At 53.6% G+C, this 17,666-nt stretch overlaps 2 protein-coding genes and 1 pseudogene across 2 annotated transcripts; all 3 read left to right on the top strand.

Annotated features, from left to right (window-relative positions):
- The first annotated feature begins 671 nt into the window (after positions 1-671).
- LOC149744888 (fibroblast growth factor 11-like) lies at positions 672-5,329 on the top strand. Its single transcript, XM_089900802.1, has 6 exons — positions 672-1,614; positions 2,748-2,763; positions 3,301-3,411; positions 3,618-3,721; positions 4,341-4,542; positions 4,806-5,329. Exons 1-6 carry the CDS (start codon positions 1,441-1,443, stop codon positions 5,024-5,026), a joined length of 828 nt encoding a protein of 275 aa, XP_089756928.1. The 5' UTR covers positions 672-1,440; the 3' UTR covers positions 5,027-5,329.
- A 2,940-nt stretch (positions 5,330-8,269) lies between these two features.
- On the top strand, positions 8,270-14,315 carry LOC149744889 (acetylcholine receptor subunit beta-like). Its single transcript, XM_089901784.1, has 6 exons — positions 8,270-8,401; positions 8,734-8,853; positions 9,396-9,558; positions 12,471-12,694; positions 13,730-13,870; positions 14,175-14,315. The coding sequence occupies exons 1-6, from the start codon at positions 8,270-8,272 to the stop codon at positions 14,313-14,315; spliced, it is 921 nt and encodes a 306-aa protein (XP_089757910.1).
- Positions 14,316-15,505: 1,190 nt separating this feature from the next.
- LOC149744890 (uncharacterized protein SPEM2-like) lies at positions 15,506-17,369 on the top strand (annotated as a pseudogene).
- Positions 17,370-17,666: the final 297 nt, after the last annotated feature.

Below are 17,666 nucleotides of genomic sequence, written 5' to 3' on the forward strand. Positions count from 1 at the left end.
CCTGCCTCCAAGGAACCCCGGGGTTCTGCCGGCCCAGCTTCACCTCCCCCTCTTTCCTGGCATCTCGGCCCCCTGCCCCGCCCCCGGACCGGCTCTCCGAGGAGGGGGGAGAGGCTGTGGCCGCCACCGCCTCAGCTTCCGACAGCCGCTACCTCTGCCGCCGCTGCCGCCACTCGATTTGGTGCAGCCGCCAGGCCCAGTGCTCACTTCGCCAGACGAGGGCGCTCTGCGGAGGCACCCTCACTCTTTCCTGGGTTCTGAGACGCCTAGCCAGGCGTGGGGGGAAGCTCCGCTTGTGGGCTACAGGGAGAGAGGAACCTGGACCCCGAGCCAGCGCCAGCCGTGCCCAGATCAACAATACCAGACAGGTTGAGGGGCGTCGGGGAAGGAAGAGGGGACGCTATAGGCAGTCCTGGGGAGGACAAGGAAACCCTGTCACAGAAAGCTCTGATGCGCTCTGACTTATAGTGGATCTGTTCACATTTGGGGACCTCTGACAACGTAGGTGCGCTCCTCTCACGGGGGGCTTGCTGGACTGGAGGGCGTGGGATCTAAAGAGCACCAGCTGTCCCCGAGGAAATTAGGAGCTATCAGAAAAAAAGAAAAAAGCCAAAAACCTATGCTCCTTATTCCGAGGTGACACAGGGCCCTCCAGACAACCACCTGGTGTAACCACTAGGAAGGGTGGATTTGGAGGTGACTTCAAAAGGAGTGGATGGTAACAAGGTGAGGAAAGGGGCTCAGCAGCTGGAATGCTGTGCCACTAGAAATGGGGGTGACTTGGTAAAAAGCGGAATCATCCAGAGACATGGTCTGGGAACCTCTTCTTGCTGATTGGCGACAGTCTGGATATTTCAAGCCATAGTTTTTGGGGATTTCAGTGAAAAACAGTGGGGGATTCTTCACTTCGAGGGTGGCAAAAGAAAAGACACCAAGGTTGGGTTCTCCCTAGACACTGGCAGCACCCCAGCACGGGTGGGGTGAGCTAATATCCCCAAAGCTAAGGACCCACACCCTTAAAATTACAAGAGTGGCTTTGGCAGTAGTGCAGGGCCCTGAAATAGGGTGGAAAGGTGCCTGGGGATATTGGAACCACATCCTGGAAAATTTGAGGGTCTTGGCTTTGGGATAGTGTTAGTGGGGGAGAGGGACATTGCAGATCAGAGAAGGGGGAGATTTCTGTGGGGAGCAAAGGTCGAGGGTTGAGTCAACTGAGAGGTACATAGGCTGCTGGGTCTGACGAAGCTACCACGAGGCCCAAGGGTGGGAGCTGGTGCCTGGGATGGGGTCGTCTAGGGCTTATCCTCAGGTCCCGTGGGTGAGGCGGCGAGTCGGACCGGAGAGTCAAGAGCATGTGCTGGTGAGCTAGCGGGTTTCTCCCGGGTGGCCCAGCATGCTCCGGGAGCCTGCCGGTTTTGGGGTGCCTCCCCCTAGGGCACCATGCCAGCACTGGCCAGCAGCCTGATCTGGCAGAAGCGGGAGGTCCACCAGCCCGGGGGCAGCCAGCCCGTGTTGGCGCAGTGGCGCGTGTGTCGCCGCAGCACCAAGTCCCTTTGCCAGAAGCAGCTCCTCATCCTGTTGTCCAAGGTGCGACTGTTTGGAGGGGCGGCCCGCGTGACCGGAGTGCTGCCCGTGTGGGTACCTGGGGAGGGGTCTCTGGGCCGTCGAACTCTCCGCCTGGGATGTTGAGGCCAGGGATTCGGAATAGCAGTGCCCGACTGACGGGGACTCCCTGAAAGTGAAAGGAGGTGGGCCTGGACCACAAACACTTGGCCAGATGATGCCTCAGTTTCCCTTGTCTCGTGCCCATAACTCCGAGTCTCCTCGCTTTCGAGGACAAGGGGACGGCTTGAGCGGCTAAGCCTGGTGCCCCGAATCCTGGAAGCTCCCGCTCGCCACGCCCTCCCAAAACAGGAGTCTCCACCCCCACCACCGTCTGCCTATCTGCTATCTCTCACGATTCTTTCAATGCCCAGTGGAGGGGGCTGAGGGATCCAGACGCCTGGGTCACCCCGAGGGTTTCTGCGGCTCCGGTAGCCCCGTCCCTGTCCCGGTTCTCCCGCTCCTCCGAGCCTTAGATCCGTTCCTCCTCGTCGAGCTTGCCTGGCTCGGTACCAATCTCCCCAGCTCTCCCCTGGGTGTCCTTGCAACTACCTCGCCAGTCCTTCCCTCTGTGCGCCCCCCTCCCGTGACCTGCACTTCAAGAAGGGAGCTGTGCAATCCCCCACGACCGACTACACGGCTCAGAAATCGGGCCCCACAGGCTCAGGAGACCCTCTGCCGCGAGGAATTCAGACACACTACACGGCTGGATGCCTGCACGGAAACTGGAGGTCGTACCATCTACGAGGGGGTCCCGGGATCTTGGCCGCAAGAGCCAGGTGAGGAGAGTGGTGAGGGTTAGCCTGTGGTCCCCGTCCTGGTGTAACAGGCGGGAAGTCCCTCTGGCCTCGCTCCCATCCGCTTTCAGCTCCCCTAAGGGGATACCCCCCACCACCCCGTTGGCATCTTCCTACCCCCACTGCCGGCAATCTGCTGTGGTACGGTCAGCAGCCCACCATTTGAGTGGGACCGAGCCCCCACGTGTGTCAGCCAGCCTCACCAGCTCCCTGGACCCCTCCCACATTTCCTTGGTTTGGTACTGCATATCCCCCAGCCCAGGTGGCTTACCTGGCTGAAGGGGAGAGGCTGAGCCTCAGGGAGGGCTGGCCCCCCGTGAGCCAGCAGACTGACAGACACACAGACAGACAGACAGACAGATGGGTCAGTGTCAGACAGGCCGGAGCTGGGCCAAGGCGAGGACCGCACGAAGCGAGCTGCAGCTGCAGCAGCAGGTGCTGAGTCAGCGTCAGGCCCAGTCCCAACCCCACTCCTGAGGGGGCGCCCCTAACCTGGGGTCACCTTAATGCCCCCGACATTCGCAAATACACTGCCTTTTCAGCAGCTCTGCCTGTCTCCCTTTGTCCTCTGCGTTTCCATGTATCTCTCCCCTTCCTCTTCCTTCTTCTCCCTTCCCCCCATTCTGGTTGAGCTGTAGAGTAGGAATTAAGCCTTTAAATAAGTTTCAATCAATTAAACTGAAAGCTGGTTAGAGGAAGCAGAAGGGACCCACACCCCAGCTTCCTCTGGAGTCAAAGAGAGGTGGGAGAGAGCTTGCTCAGAGCGTCAGGGAGTTTGGGCCCTGGGACCCTTTTCCTTCCCTCCATCCTCCTTTCTTTTCTCTCCTCTCATCCCGCCAAGTGTAGCAATGTTTCTGGGAACAGAGATGTCATGTTCCAAAATGAATGTCTGTCTCTCCAGAGCCTCAGCTCAAAGGCATGATCACCAAACTCTTCTGCCGCCAGGGTTTCTACCTCCAGGTGAATCCCGATGCGAGCATCCAGGACACCCCAGAGTACACCAGCTCTTTCAGTGAGAGGGGAATCCAGCTGCTGGGTGGGAAAGGGGAGTGCAGGCCTAGGGGATGACAGTCCTATTGTGGCTTCAGATTCTGTTTTTTTCAGTCTGGCTCTTTGACCCCACAAAGGAAGAAGTAGAACTGGGACAAGAATTGAGGGGGGGGGCTCAGATGGGGATTGGAGGCTTGGGGTACTGATATCCCTTCTCTCCACCCCCAGCCCACTTCAACCTGATCGCTGTGGAGCTCCGTGTAGTCACCATCCAGAGTGTCAAGCTGGGTCACTACGTGGTCATGAACGCTGCGGGGACGCTCTACAGCTCGGTGAGACAAGGGGACAGAGTGGCCTGGAGTCAGGGGACTCCCCTAGGTACAGCCTTCCCAGCTACAGATATTTTGCAGCTCAGGGATTCCTTTCCCTCCATCTCTTGCCGACACCCTCTCCTCACTGCCCGCTCCCAAGCACCTCCTCTAGCGTCCCTCCAATCCCTTCTCCAGTACCCTCTTAAATACTCCCAGGCTCTTTGAATGTCCAACTCTTACAACCTTTTTGGACCCCTGTGTCTTCTCCAACCTCCTCTAGACCTCATTATTACTCACTTCCCCAGAGTCATTCAGGATGCTGGGGAAGGATTCAGGAACTCCTCCAAGCAGAAATTCCCTCCAGGTGCCCTGGATGGTGAGAGGTTGGGAGTAGAGCAGAGAGAAGTTATCTTCTTATCCCAGGCCCCCAGAAGTCTAGTTCCCAGCCCTCAGGGGGCAACCAGACTCTTCCTCATGCTCCCTTTCTCCCAGTTAACGTGTGGACTCAGAAGTTGGCTCTCCCAGTCTCAAACGTATGGATGATATCCTGCCTTGTTCTTCCCAGGGCTCCCTTCTGTTCAGTGATGTGTCTTTTTGTCCTTCTGTCTGTGTGTGCCTTTCTGGGTCTTTGTCTCCTCAGCCTCATTTCACAGCTGACTGTCGCTTTAAGGGGTGCATCTTTAAGAATTCCTCTGTCCTGAACGCCTCTGCTCTCTATGGCCAGCGTCGTTCTGGCCGGGCCTGGTACATGGGCCTGGACAAGGAGGGCCGAGTCATGAAGGGAAATCGAGTCAAGAAGACCAAGGCAGCTGCCCAGTTTGGGCCAAGCTCCTGGAGGGTGAGTATGGACCCCCAGGGAAGAGGTGGACCACATGGGACGGTATTGACCTTGACATGGACATTTAGGGACACACAGCTAAGGGCCTATAAGTGTTGTAAGAGGACACATGCTATGACAGGTCAAGCCAGGAAGGCTTTGGCCTTTGGAGGTTTGGGAAGCTCTCCTTCTGTGGGTTCCCAGAGGAGGAGTTTAGGGGAAGGGAGCCCTTTCAGAGCTCTCTTGGTGCCTAACTCTCCTTCCTGCTCCTCTCTCTCCCCTTCACAGTGGCTGTGTACTGGGAGCCTTCTCTCCACAGTGTCCCTGAGACCTCCCCTTCCAGTCAACCTGCCCCCTGCCATGTAGTCCCCGGACTGGAGGCTCCCTGCCCTCATCACCACCAGAGCCTCTCTCCCAGCCCTGTTTCTGGCCCTGCTGTCACCCCTGCTGCCACACTCCTGTCCTTAGCAGCCACGTCCCTCCAGGTGCTCTACCCTGAGGGAGACTAGGGGCCGGCCATGACTTCCGGGGCTGCTGAGATCCTTAGATCCTTGGGCCCGTGAAAGGGTTCAGAGAGGAGGAAGTCTGACAATGGTCCTGGCTGATCACTTCTTTCCTTCCACACTCACACCCTACAAAGCCTTTTCCCGACATGGCGCCGGTGTTCCAAAACTGCCAAAACCAGGGCGTAAATCTTCCCTACTGCAGGCTCAGCCACGTCCTGGAGCCCTTTGCCCTCTTCATGGCCACCAAGCCATAGACTTATCGGTCCACTGCAGCTCAGGATTAATTTCCTTCTTTCGTTACTCCACCTTTTGCGTTGTTCCTGACAGGTTCTGGAACACCAAACACCCCAGGCAGGGCCATTTCTGCACCCAGGGTCTGTGCTGGAACACAGCTATGCTGCCAGGCTCTGTTCTGGATCCATCAGGCTTCTGTCCTTCACCCAGATGGACCCCTGGTTTCCATCTAGAGAGAGGCTGGATTTGGGCCCTGTCCAGCTGTTGGTCTTGGCCTGAATTGGGCCAGTCTCAAATCACCACACGTTTTAACTTTCTTACCCCAGAGACACCCAGTTCCAGAGCATGGTGCTCTAGACACATACGGAGCCATACTTCCTTCTGAATCTCAGCTCTAGGACATAGACCCCGACACTCAGCACTTCCCTCTAGGATGGAACTAGAGCCTATATAGGCATGTTATTGGTCTAGAGTAAGAGTTCTAGATCCACGCTCCCACCTTCTCTCATGATACCTCTTAAGCAAGAGCTCTGCTAAGGACCCAGCTCTGATTCACAAAGAACTAAGCTCTTCATGGATCCTCCAGAACTTCTTGTTTTCCCTAGACAATTTTCCAAAAATCTTATTCTTCCTATTGAATGCTAAACTTATATTTTACATGCATTTTCTAGCTCCTGCAACTCAGCTGGGGCCCTTCCAGGGAACAGAGGCTGAGGAATGACAGGGGAGTTTTCTAAGGAATCACTGGCTCATAGAAGGGCAGCTAGGATGGGAAAGTGGGCAGGACCAGGGCATGACTAGAACTGTGCCTGAGTTGGGGGGACATGAACACTTGGCTACCTCAGCAGGAATTCCTTCCAGGTCCCCTTTAAAGCTGAGGTCTTTAGGGTAGTGGGTCTAGAATAAAAAAGACAAATGGGACATAGCTTTGACCCCCCTCAAATGAGGAGACACCAATTCAGCAATAAGTCCCACCCTTCTCCCCTACATGTCAGGCCAAGGAGGGTGAGGGCCTCTTGGTCTCTAGACCTCATACACCCTTCCAGCTTCTAACTGAATAGAACTTGCTTTACCTCAGCTGGGTGTTAGGTACCCAAAAAGACTGTGCTCCCAGGGGACCAGTCTCCACTCCATGCTTTCTCAATTAAAGACGATCCATACAATTGAAGTGTTGTCTGCCATCTGTGGGTAGCAGGTTTTGGCAGTCGTTCAGGGAGGAGTCAAGTCTCAGGGGCGTGGCGGGTAGGCTGGCGGCTGCCCCCCAATGACAGGTGCACATTCCTGGGCGCCTCATCACATCCCCTGCACTGGCTGTCCTGGCGGCTCTCCCAGGCTGACTCACTGAACGACGCGGGTGTGCTATGACTCCAGGGGCACTGCTGCTGCTGTTCCTGCTGCTGCTGGGGGCTTTGGCGGCTCCGTTCGACCCGATTAAGCCTGGACCTCAAAGGGGCAGTGACAGGGCCAGAGGTTGTGCCCGGGCACCACGGCTTCACTCAGTTTTCTCCTCCAGGCGCCTGCGGCTCAGAGGCGTAATGCCCACACTGCCAGAAACTTTGCTGCAGCTATGATAGCTCGGTGAGGCCGGTGTGGGAGGTGGGAGACTGTGTTAAGGTCAGCATTGGTCTCAGCCTAGTGCAATTAATCAGCCTGGTGAGGGCGCACGCAGGGAGTTGAGGTCTGGCCCACTAGCCAGCTGGGGGCCCTGGCATTAGGCAGGGTGGAACCCAGGGACAACTTGAGGCGGGGTCCGAGGCGAGGCCAGGCAGGGTGTCTGATGGGCAGTTAGTAGATGGGTCTTAATCGGATTAATGGACAAGCTGCGGTCGTGGCTGCTGGATGGGCCAGGATTGAGCCGGGCAGGATGGTGAACTGGCCTGTTGGCAGATCTCAAAGTGGAACAGGGGCCGATGGACAGGCCGGAGAGCGGGCCTTGAGGCGGGGTCACAGGCTGGGACAGATCTTGGTGCCGGACAGGTTCAATAAACAACAGCGGGCAGAGATTCACTCCGGCCGGGCCCGGGACTGGTAAATGCACTGGCTGACTGTACGGCCAGCAGGAAGTTTTCGAGATAGAGGCAGAACTTAAGCCAACGCAGTTTATAGGAGGTGGGCTTTGAACCCAAGTGGGTGCGACTCAGAGAAAGAGGGGAGTTTCTAGAGAGAGTTTACCCACCGAGCCCCTCATTTCTCTACACTGACATCATATCTACCCTTTAAAATTTTCGCTTCTAGAACAAGAAGGATGAGGTGATGAGCCCAAAGGTCTGCTTAGACCTGGTACGGAGAATCCGGCAGGGTGGGAAAGGGCGGGCATCCCGTTGCCTTTGCAACGTCCTCGAATGTTCCGGCCGGTAAGATTTTTCTTTTTTCTTTTTTGCATCACGACCTCAGAAAACACATTTTTAACTGAAACAGAAGCTTCAGGAAACAATACCTATCTTTAATATGGGAGCTGCATTCCATGCATTTTTCATTCTAAATTATTTTGAACACTGGTTTGGGGCCACTCATTTCATTCCAGCCCTATGAAAAGGGTCGTTAACTACAGTTTGAAAACCACTGTTTTAGACACTAGCATGCAACTCCCTCGTTTTTACAGAAAGACGAAATTGGGGTCCGATGAGAGAGAAGGGGAAATTAGTTGATAGGGTCCCAAAGAGTGCAGGTGGAGTCTTAAACAGAGCCCTGGCCTCCAGAACCACAGACCATGCCTGCGCAGCTCTCCCCCCTTGCATTGCCTTCCCGGGCTTCCTTCGCACATCCCAAGACTCCTTCCAGCCTCCAGCCCCAGACGGCCCCTCAGCCTCTGCTTCCCTAGGAGTGGACTGACTACAGGCTGAGCTGGGACTCTGAGGAGCAAGAGAGCATGGATTCACTCCGCATCACTGCGGAATCCGTGTGGCTACCAGACGTGGTGCTCCTAAACAAGTAAGGATGTTCCCAGAGTCTGGGAGGTGGGGCAGGGCCTCTGGAGGGGCGCGGCCTCCGGAGGGAGGGGCCTGATCCCAGATGAGAAGATTCTTTCCAGGCAGCAACGACGGAAAATTTGACGTTGCTCTGGACATCAACGTCATGGTGTCCTCCGAGGGCTCCGTACGCTGGCAGCCCCTGGGCATCTATCGCAGCAGCTGCAGCATCCAGGTGTCCGGGCCCCGCATGGGAAACTCAAGGCGCTCCTAGAAACCCTCACTCAGATATCCCTCCTTCATAATCCACATGACCCTCACGTCTCTCTTACCCTTCTGATTTTCCATTGAGTTTCATCTTCTCTGTCCACTTTCATTGACTTTCAGTCTTCCTCAGTGACCGCCCCCCTCCATTGTCCATGACCTCCCTGCATAACCTTCTTATTCCTCTGTGACTCCACTTCTCTGTGATCTCCCACTGGTGATCCCTGTCTCCCTGTGACCTCCCCAACTTGCCCAGCCCTGACCAGCTCTCTGGCAGCTCTAGTGACTCTCCACTCCATCCAGGTCACCTACTTCCCCTTTGACTGGCAGAACTGCACCATGGTGTTCAGTTTCTATAGCTATGACAGCTCAGAAGTCAGTCTGCAGACCGGCTTGCGTCCCGATGGGCAAGAGTGGCAGGAAGTGCCCATTCATTAAGGCACCTTTATTGGTGAGTGGGCTTGGCTCCCATGTCCATGGGCTTTACGATTTCCAGTTTCTGACAGGCTGATAAATACACTCCCTCATTGATTCCCTGTGGGTTCAGCAAGATAGGCATAACTGTCTATATTTTGTGGTTATGGAAATTGAGACTTGCTCAAATTTATTAGAGATGGGTTGTCCAGCCCAGGGACCATAGCTAGCCCCTTATTACATCAGTACCCACTGCTCTAGGATGTGGCAGAGAAAGCCATATCTGGGAATTCTCTGGCTCTCCAGTGATTAGGACTCCACAGTTTCACTGCTGAGGGCCCGGGTTCAGTCCCACGTTGGGGAACTAGGATCCAACAAGCAGCGCCATGATGCAGTGAGGCAAAAAAAAAAAAAAAAAAGTAAATAAAGAAAGCCGTATCTGGCACAAACAAAGACAGGTTCCACATCTGTGTCACCTTCTCTTCTCCCCCCACTCCCCCCAAGAGAATGGTCAATGGGAGATTATTCACAAGCCTTCTTTGCTAATCCAGCCTCCAGTGGATCGTAGGGGAGGGGGGGAAAGACAGCGTGAAGAAGTCACCTTGTACCTCATCATTCGCCAGAAGCCTCTCTTTTACCTGGTCAATGTCATTGCCCCATGCATCCTCATCACTCTTCTGGCCATCTTCGTCTTCTACCTGCCACCAGATGCAGGTAAGAGGGGAAGGGGCCCAGCACTCCTTCTTACCAATAGCTCAGGTTCTTGCTCTTCACCCATAATACCGGGAAAGTTTTCCTGCCAACTCAAGCCTTCATGAACTGTGCTTCAGCAATCTCACCCAGGTTTTCCTTTCAGGAAGAGCCTTTGCCTCTGCATCCAGATTTCCCCTCCAACCTCAAGCTCTACCAACCCTCTGCTGCTCACTTCTCTGCACCCAGTAACTTCTGAACTCTTCCCTTCAGAATTCTAGGATCTCATCCTTGGAACTGCCACTCCTCTGACCAACAAACTCCCAGGCTCAGCTAACGCTTCCTTTCCCTTTCCCCATTCCTGGCATCCTCCCTCCCCCCGCTTGTCAAATGCCGCCTACTAGTCCCTTAACCTCCTATGTCCCTTGGAAATAATAGCCAACATTTCTCTGGGAGACAGCACAATATGCTAACAGAGTAACCTTGGGCAAATTCCTTAATCTCTTAGTGTGCTGATGTGGAAATAGGACAGTCGTTGTCCCTCCCACACAGGACTATTTTGAGGATTAACTGAGTTAATAGAACTATGCCTGGTACTCTGTAAGCTTTGTGTAAGTGTAGGTATAGTCTTTTCTAATTTGGAGCACTTGCTATAAGATAATACAAATAATGTGTTACATATATTAACTCAGTTCTAATCTTCACAACTCTGTGAGGTAAGTACTGAATTGTCTGCCCGTTTCACAGAGGCTAAGTGAGTTTAAGTCATTCACCTGACATTACACAGAGAGAGGCAGTGTTGCTGTTCCAACCCTGCTTAGTACTAGTCTGATTCAGAGACTGATATCCTAAGCTCTCACATTCAAAACATGCTTTCCTGGGCGTTCCCTGGTAGCCTATTGGTTAGGATTCTGGGCTTTCACTGCTGTGGCCTGAAAAACAAAACAAAACCAAACAAAACAAACAAAAAACACACGCTTTCCTTCTCTCTGTAATCAAGCCCTCTCTCAGCCTAGGGAAGGAGAGTGATGCATCTCTAGAACACACTTCCACATGTAACTTCTCCTTCTTCCTGGAGCAAGGCAAATCTTGGAACCCAATATTACAGGACTAAAGTAGAACAGACCATAATAGTTACTTATTTCAATACCTTCCATGAAGTTTTCAGTGCCTGTTGTATGCCACAGTAATAACCAGTCACCTGGCATATTCTTATATACTTGGGTTCATTTTTAGATCCTTCGATTTGCTATATAGTTCCTGCTACAGGGGTTGGTCCACTCTCATTTGACAATATCTGTTGAACATCGGTAATGTGCAAGGTGCTGGGAATACGCCACTGAATAAAACAGACAAAAATCCCTGCTCTCATGGAGTTTATATTCTAGTGGGGACACAGTCAGCAAACATAATAAATAAACGCATTGGATAGTGTATTATTTTTTTTAATTAATTAATTAATTAATTTAGGCTGCATTGGGTCTTTGTTGCTGTGCGGGGGATTTCTCCAGTTGTGGTGAACAGGGCCTACTTTTGTTGAAGTGCACGGGCTTCTCACTGCGGTGGCTCCTCTTGTTGTGGAACACAGAATCTAGGCGCATGGGCTTCAGTAGTTGTGGCACGTGGGCTCAGTAGTTGTGGCTGGCGGGCTCTAGAGCACAGGCTCAGTAGTTGTGGCGCACGGGCTTAGCTGCTCTGCGGTATGTGGGATCTTCCCAGGCTTCGGCTCGAACCCACGTCCCCTGCATTGGCAGGCGGATTCCTAACCACTGTGCCACCAGGGAATTCCTAGATAGTATATAAGGAGAGGTCAATCCCTAAGAAGGAAAAATGGGAAAAGTGTTTGTGGAGGATGAGAATGGGGCTAGGGGTTGCAATTTATTTATTTATTTAAACAGTTTTATTGAGAATAGTTGATTAACAATGTTGTGTTTCATTTCTGCTGTACAGCAAAGTGACTCATTTATACATATATATATTTTTTCATATGCTTTTCCACTACGGTTTATCACAGGGGTTGCAATATAAAAATAGGATGGTCAGTGAATGCCTCACTAAAAAGGGAATGTTTGATCAATAGTCGAACAGAGACTTGAAGGAAGTGAGAGAATGACCCTGGTAGATATCTGGGGGAAGAAATTAGCAGGAGGAGTTAACAGTGAGTGCAAAAATCTCTGAGGTGGGCGTGTGCCTTGCATATTCCAGAAATAGCCAATGAAGAAATAACTGAATGAAGTAAGCAAGAGAGAAAACAGTATGAGATGTAGTCAGAGAACTAATGGGAAGGCCTTGTAGACTTCAGTATGGACTTTTATGCTAAAGGTGATGGGAAGCCACTGGAGTGTTATGATCTGATTTACATTTTAATGGGGTCAATCTGGCTGCTCTGTTGAGAACAGTCAGCAGCGGGGCAAAGGATGAAGCAAAGAGGAGGCCTTTATAATAACTCAGATCTGAGGTAATGGTGGCTTGTGCCAGGATGGTAGTGGTAGATGTGATAAGTCATCAGTTTCAGGATATATTTTGAAGGTAGAGCCAACAGGGTTTGGTATGGATTGGATATGGGATGAGATAGAGGAGAGCTGAGAATGACTCAAAGGGATTTGGCCGGAGCCACAGGAAAGATCGAGTTGTCATTTGTGAGCTGAGGAAGACTACGGCGAGAGTCGGTGGTGAGGGAATTAAGTTTTGGACATGTGAATTTCGAGATGCCTAGTGGACACCCAAATGGAGAGGTTAAGTAGGCAGGTGGATACAAGTGTGGAATTTAGGGGAATTAGTCCAGGTTGGAGGTATAAATGTAGGAGTTATTTGCATGCAGTTGGCCCTTGCAAAAGCCTGTCCTTGAGTGGGCTGGAAACACGGTCACTGATTATGCCAGGGAGATTGCTTTCTGGCAAAGCCTAATCCTTCCGCCTTCCCCTCTGTCCCCCAAGGAGGGAAGATGGGGCTCTCGACCTTTGCCCTGCTGACCCTTCCTGTGTTCCTGCTGCTGCCGGCAGACAAGGTGCCTGAGACCTCCCTGTCTGTCCCCATGATTATCAAATACCTCATGTTTACCATGGTCCTCATCACCTTTTCAGTCATCCTTAGTGTCGTAGACCTCAACCTGCACCATCGCTCACCCCACACCCAACAAATGCCCCTTTGGGTCCGTCAGGTAAGAAGATCTCCTCTCCAACCTGTGTTAACTCTCAATCCTAGTATTTGGCTTTTTGTCCAGGTATCGCTCCTCCCCCCCACCAACCTCAACCTTCCCTTTCACAGACCTGAGTGAGAACTACAACTGCCAGTAGAGTGTCAAAGTGCCAAGGTCTTTGGATGTTGAAATGTTGCCCAATTAATTTTATCCTCCCATCATTGACGTTGCGTAGATCCCAGACTCTCTTCCTCAATACTGCCCATCGTGGGTCCCAGGGGAGCGTTCTAAGGGTTAGGTACTATCAGGGTGGAAGCCCTCAGAACTTTTCTTTCCAGTCAGGATGCCTCCTAACCCACTTAAGAACTCTTGGGCTGTGTAGTTGCATTTCATCTGTGGGACACATGCACGCATGCGCAGGAATGGGCACGTGCCGTGGGGGTGGTTGGCGGCTTCCCTTCTGGTCTGAGAGCATAAGAGCCCCCTCCAATACGCCTCTTCTTCTACTCTGCAGATCTTATCCACAAACTCCCTCCGTATCTGGGTCTGAAGAGACCCAATCCTGAGAGAGACCAGAAACCGGAGCCACCTCCTATACCTCTCAGGGATTCTCCAGGAAGTGGCTGGGGTCGAGGAACAGGTGTATATTTCATCCGCAAGCCACCAAATGATTTTCTCTTCCCCAAACCCAACAGGTAGTATCTACTCCCCATCGCCCACGTAGAAGGGAGAGGGAGAACTACAGTTCCCAGGAGACTGTGCGGAGGCAGGTGTCCTAAGCTCCGGGAGGATGTCGTGGTTGAGCATCATGGGACTTGTAGTATCCCTTCTGTTGCCCACTTTGCACGGAGGTGGGAACTAAAGCATAAGGGAATAGGAGGAATTGCTGAAGGCTAGAGAGGTCGCCGCTCTCGGAGAGAACCTGAAGGGCACTCTAGCGTTTTGAAACCTGGGTGGGCGTTGGAGGAGGGAGTTGGGGCGGGGCCTAGTGCACCCGCTCAGGCCGTCTTTGTGCCCTGGTCTTGGCCACACAGACTCGCCTCTTCTAGGTTGCAGCCTGAACTGCCTGCCCCGGACCTGTGGCGATTTACCGATGGTCCACACCGGGCTGTGGGCCTGCCTCCCGAGCTACGGGAGGTCGTTTCCTCAGTCAGCTACATCGCTCAACAGCTGCAGGAACAGGAGGACCACGACGCAGTGAGTCCAAAGAGGGTGGGCCAAGGCAAGGCCTGGGTGGCCTTGGCTCCACCCACAAACGTAGGCTCCGCCCCCAGCACTCGATTTGATTTCTGATTGGAAGTTTGCCTCACTTGGTCCCACCCCGTGGTTTCCCACTTGTTCTTTACTCACCTCCGTCACCCGCAGTTTCGCTCTCTGCTATTCTGTGGGCCCGCCCTTTTCTCAAAGCCAGGGTAGGAGCACCTGGGTGCGGTACAGGGCCTTGGGGCCGCCTGCACTGGGAGTCTGGAGCTCAGGAACAGTTTCCTCTTCCTACCCCCAGCTGAAGGAGGACTGGCAGTTTGTGGCCATGGTGGTGGACCGCCTCTTCCTGTGGACCTTCATCATCTTCACGAGCGTCGGGACCCTCGTCATCTTTCAGGACGCCACGTACCACTTGCCCCCTCCGGACCCCTTTCCTTGAGGACGAGAGGGCTGAGACCGAGGTCCTCGGCCAGTTGAATTGAGAGTTTGGTAGGACTCTCAAGTTCTATCCCTTTCTGCATCTTAACTCCTTCACTAGGAGTCCAATCCTCTCATCATTTCGTATCTAGGGAGGAAGCCCAAGTGGGACTGGGCAGATGGGGGCCTTGGGCCCACCTGAAATGCACTATCCGCTTATTTACTCTTTGGCTTCTTGAAGAAGCTCCATTGGATATTCACATCTAGGTTGGCAATGAATGGAACAAAGAACAAGAACTAGATTGTAAGCCTTCTGAGGGCAGGAACTATGTCTGTTCACTGTAATATCCTCAGCACCTAGCAGAGATCCTAACCTATACAGCCTGCACCTCTGGTTGAATGAACAGGGACTTGTTTTTTTCTGTAAGGAAATACACTAAGTAACAGTGTTTATGTTTGCACGTTGGGACCAGTGGTCGTTTTTTATTTGTTTTCACCTTTCTGTAGTTTATTGTATTTTGTAATATGTAATATCTTTAGGATAAAAAAAAGGTTATTTCTAAAAGGATGCATTTGTAATGAGGATAAAAAGCACATTGTAAAAACCTCAAGTTCCAGCTTTGGTGCTCAAACATTGGACAAGCTACTAAACTGCCCTGTGCCTCAGTTTCCCCATCTGTAAAATACAGCTAATAATAGTATCTGCTCCTTAGTGTGAGGATCATATGAGAAGATGAGAACAGAAGCATTATACAGTATACATTAGAGGTTACAAACGGGTGTGTTTTTTTGGCCCATATTGGTGTCCAGCAGATTTTAAAGTTTGAATTGGTTTGCTACTTCTGAAATGTGGATATTTCACAGAGAAATTTGGATTTCTGGCTTCTCTTGAAACTTTTTAAGAAGTACAGGCTAGTTCGAAGAATCCCAACAGGCTACATAAGCTGCCATAATGTCTCGAACAATGAAATGGAGGAAATCCTTTATGCATGATTCAGTCCCTATGAAGACTGTCTCTCATCTGTAGCAACCATGCTTGCAAAACAAGTTAAGCAAGGCCCCATGGAGAGAGAAGGACAGACTGAACTCTGGGGACTAGGCTCCATGTAACGGGAGCCGAGGGCAGAGATGGCCACATAAAGGGCCAGCTGAATGGATGAAAGATTGGCCACCACGGCATTGTGACTCCCTGCAACGTGTCTCATTATGACCATGCTCCCTCACCTGTTGGTGGGTGTCCGCAGGTCCTGGCATGAGTGCACTGTGGGTCAGGGCCGGTGGTGGGAGGTGGCGGCCCACGGCCCATGTGGCCCTAGGACCCCCCCCCCACCATTGAGAACCGGCTCTGGTATGACAACCTGGGGTGCTGCCATCAATACCAAGAAAGTACCCAGAATGCGGAGGACTTCCTACTCCTGCTGCTGGGCCTTGTCGTTCTTGTCAGCATTGGGATCAGCATGGCAACTACGGTCAGCGATGGTTGGGGACCACCAGAAGTGGTGAAGAGGGCTGAGGGTGGGAACCAGCTGCAGCCTGCACCTCCATCTGCAGGAACGGTCTTGGCTGGGACGGGGGGTGAGGGTAGAGAGCCTGGCCCTCATTTTCACCCACCCCACCCCACCCCACCCCACCCCAGGTATGGCATGGGCTCCAGAATGCCTTAGATAAGACCATCTATTGGATTAATCAGAAAAGTAAGTACGGAAGACAGGTAGGGGGCACCACGCCCCCGCTACTTCCAGGGCCCTAGAAACCCAGACCCCCAGGTTCCCAACCCTGAACTCTTCAGACAGTTGCCCAGGCCTCACAGACTCTTGCCTCTGCCAGATGAAAACTCACAGGCTTGTGAACGTTCCCCCAAACATCCTCCAGCCAAGGCCCAAGACGTCCACATCCACTGCACCCTGGACCCTGTGGAAGTGAAGATGGCCCAGCCCGCTTGCTACTCCCTGTCCTCCTAGCATCATCTCCGCAACCTTAGCCGCAGCTGCAGCCGCCACCCCTGCAGCCACCAGTGGAGGCCGAAGAACTGCAGACAATTCCCCTACAGCTGCTCAGGCTTCCGTAGGCCACATCGCAGCCACGGGATGTCACAGCTGCGACCGATGCCCTCCTTTGATCGGGAGGACCCGGACTTCTACCTGGAGGAGGAGGAGGATCTTTCCTTCCCACAACACAAGTACCTGTGGGGGTGCTGGAGAGGGCTCTACCTGCAGATGGGCCTGCCTTCCAACGTGGGCCTCTGGGGCTGTGAGGGTGGGATCCTGGCCAGCCTGCCACTACCCTGTCTCTACCAGTTGCCCGAGCTGTGCCGTATGGCCAAGTGTGTGGAGGCCAAGTCCGAGCTAAGGCTTCAGTCCTTCGGGGCCCTCTGCTCACCAACCCATATCTGGGGCAATGTGGAGGCTGACCAGTGGACCTCGTCTCCACCACCTCCCCGACGGCTGCCCCCTAAACACTTGTGGGTCCCTGGGGTAACAGCACTTACCCCTCAAGTGGTCAGCTCCCGTATGACTCCTGGGATCAGCGGCGGCCTGGCCTGGAGGGCTCTGAGACTCCATCCGTTCTGGTGCCTCGGGGCTCCACAGCGGCCCATGGACAGAGCCCCCCACCGGCCCATGGACGGAGCCTCCAAAGCTGTGCTCACAGCCAACCCAACCGCAGGCTGCACCTCTCCACGGGACACTTGACCTTCTCTCGGGATACCCACGAGGTGCGGCGCCGGGCGGCCGAATGGGCCGAGATTCTGCCCGTGCGGCGCCCTCTGGCCACCTCCACCTCCCTCACGGTGCTGGCCGAGGCCTCGTACCAGCGGGCCCCAGCTCCCAGGTCAGCGCTGTTCCTCCGCACCTCCCAGCCCCTGCCTGTCGTCCAGGCTACCGAGCACCCTCCACCCCCACCCACCTTCATGCCACTCGGGAGGATCCCGCGGGGCATTGCCAACTACCAGGTGCATGACAGCCTGGAGCTGAAGCGGCAAGTGCAGGAGAGCCAAGTGCGGGACAACTCGCTGTTACCGTCCACCTCGGCCTTGAGGCCCTCACTTCATGGGTGCCAGACTGGGCAAATGAACTGACAAGTAGCAAATGGGGCCGGGGGTGGGAGCGGGGGCAGCAGGGAATGGAGAGAGGAATAAGGTGTGCCAGAGTCCAGGAAACACTGGTGGTCTGTGGCTTGGAAGCACCACTCCTTCTACCAGCCTGGGTCCCTGCCCTTGGCTTCCTGCCATAAGAAGCCAGTGTCCCCTTCTTGGCCTGAGGGTCCCCTTGGTTTAGTGGCCACAGTCCTGCCAGCAGGCCCCTCTTGGTCCTATACCATGCACTAAGTAGGTCTGCAGCTGCAGACTCCAAACCACTGGTCTCTGGGCACCTCC

This window comes from Delphinapterus leucas, chromosome 19, assembly GCF_059928025.1.
Source record: "Delphinapterus leucas isolate spDelLeu-1000000601 "Yukka" chromosome 19, BTC_Dleu_Yukka2, whole genome shotgun sequence".
Classification (NCBI taxonomy): Eukaryota; Metazoa; Chordata; class Mammalia; order Artiodactyla; family Monodontidae; genus Delphinapterus; species Delphinapterus leucas.

Coding starts and splice junctions, on each gene's coding strand:
- LOC149744888 (XM_089900802.1), top strand. CDS start 1,441: ATGCCAGCACTGGCCAGCAGCCTGATCTGGCAGAAGCGGGAGGTCCAC. Junction 3,722..4,340: donor CGGGGACGCTCTACAGCTCG/GTGAGACAAGGG, acceptor TTGTCTCCTCAG/CCTCATTTCACAGCTGACTG. Junction 4,543..4,805: donor GCCAAGCTCCTGGAGGGTGA/GTATGGACCCCC, acceptor TCCCCTTCACAG/TGGCTGTGTACTGGGAGCCT.
- LOC149744889 (XM_089901784.1), top strand. CDS start 8,270: ATGAGAAGATTCTTTCCAGGCAGCAACGACGGAAAATTTGACGTTGCT. Junction 8,402..8,733: donor GCAGCAGCTGCAGCATCCAG/GTGTCCGGGCCC, acceptor CACTCCATCCAG/GTCACCTACTTCCCCTTTGA. Junction 9,559..12,470: donor CTACCTGCCACCAGATGCAG/GTAAGAGGGGAA, acceptor CTGTCCCCCAAG/GAGGGAAGATGGGGCTCTCG.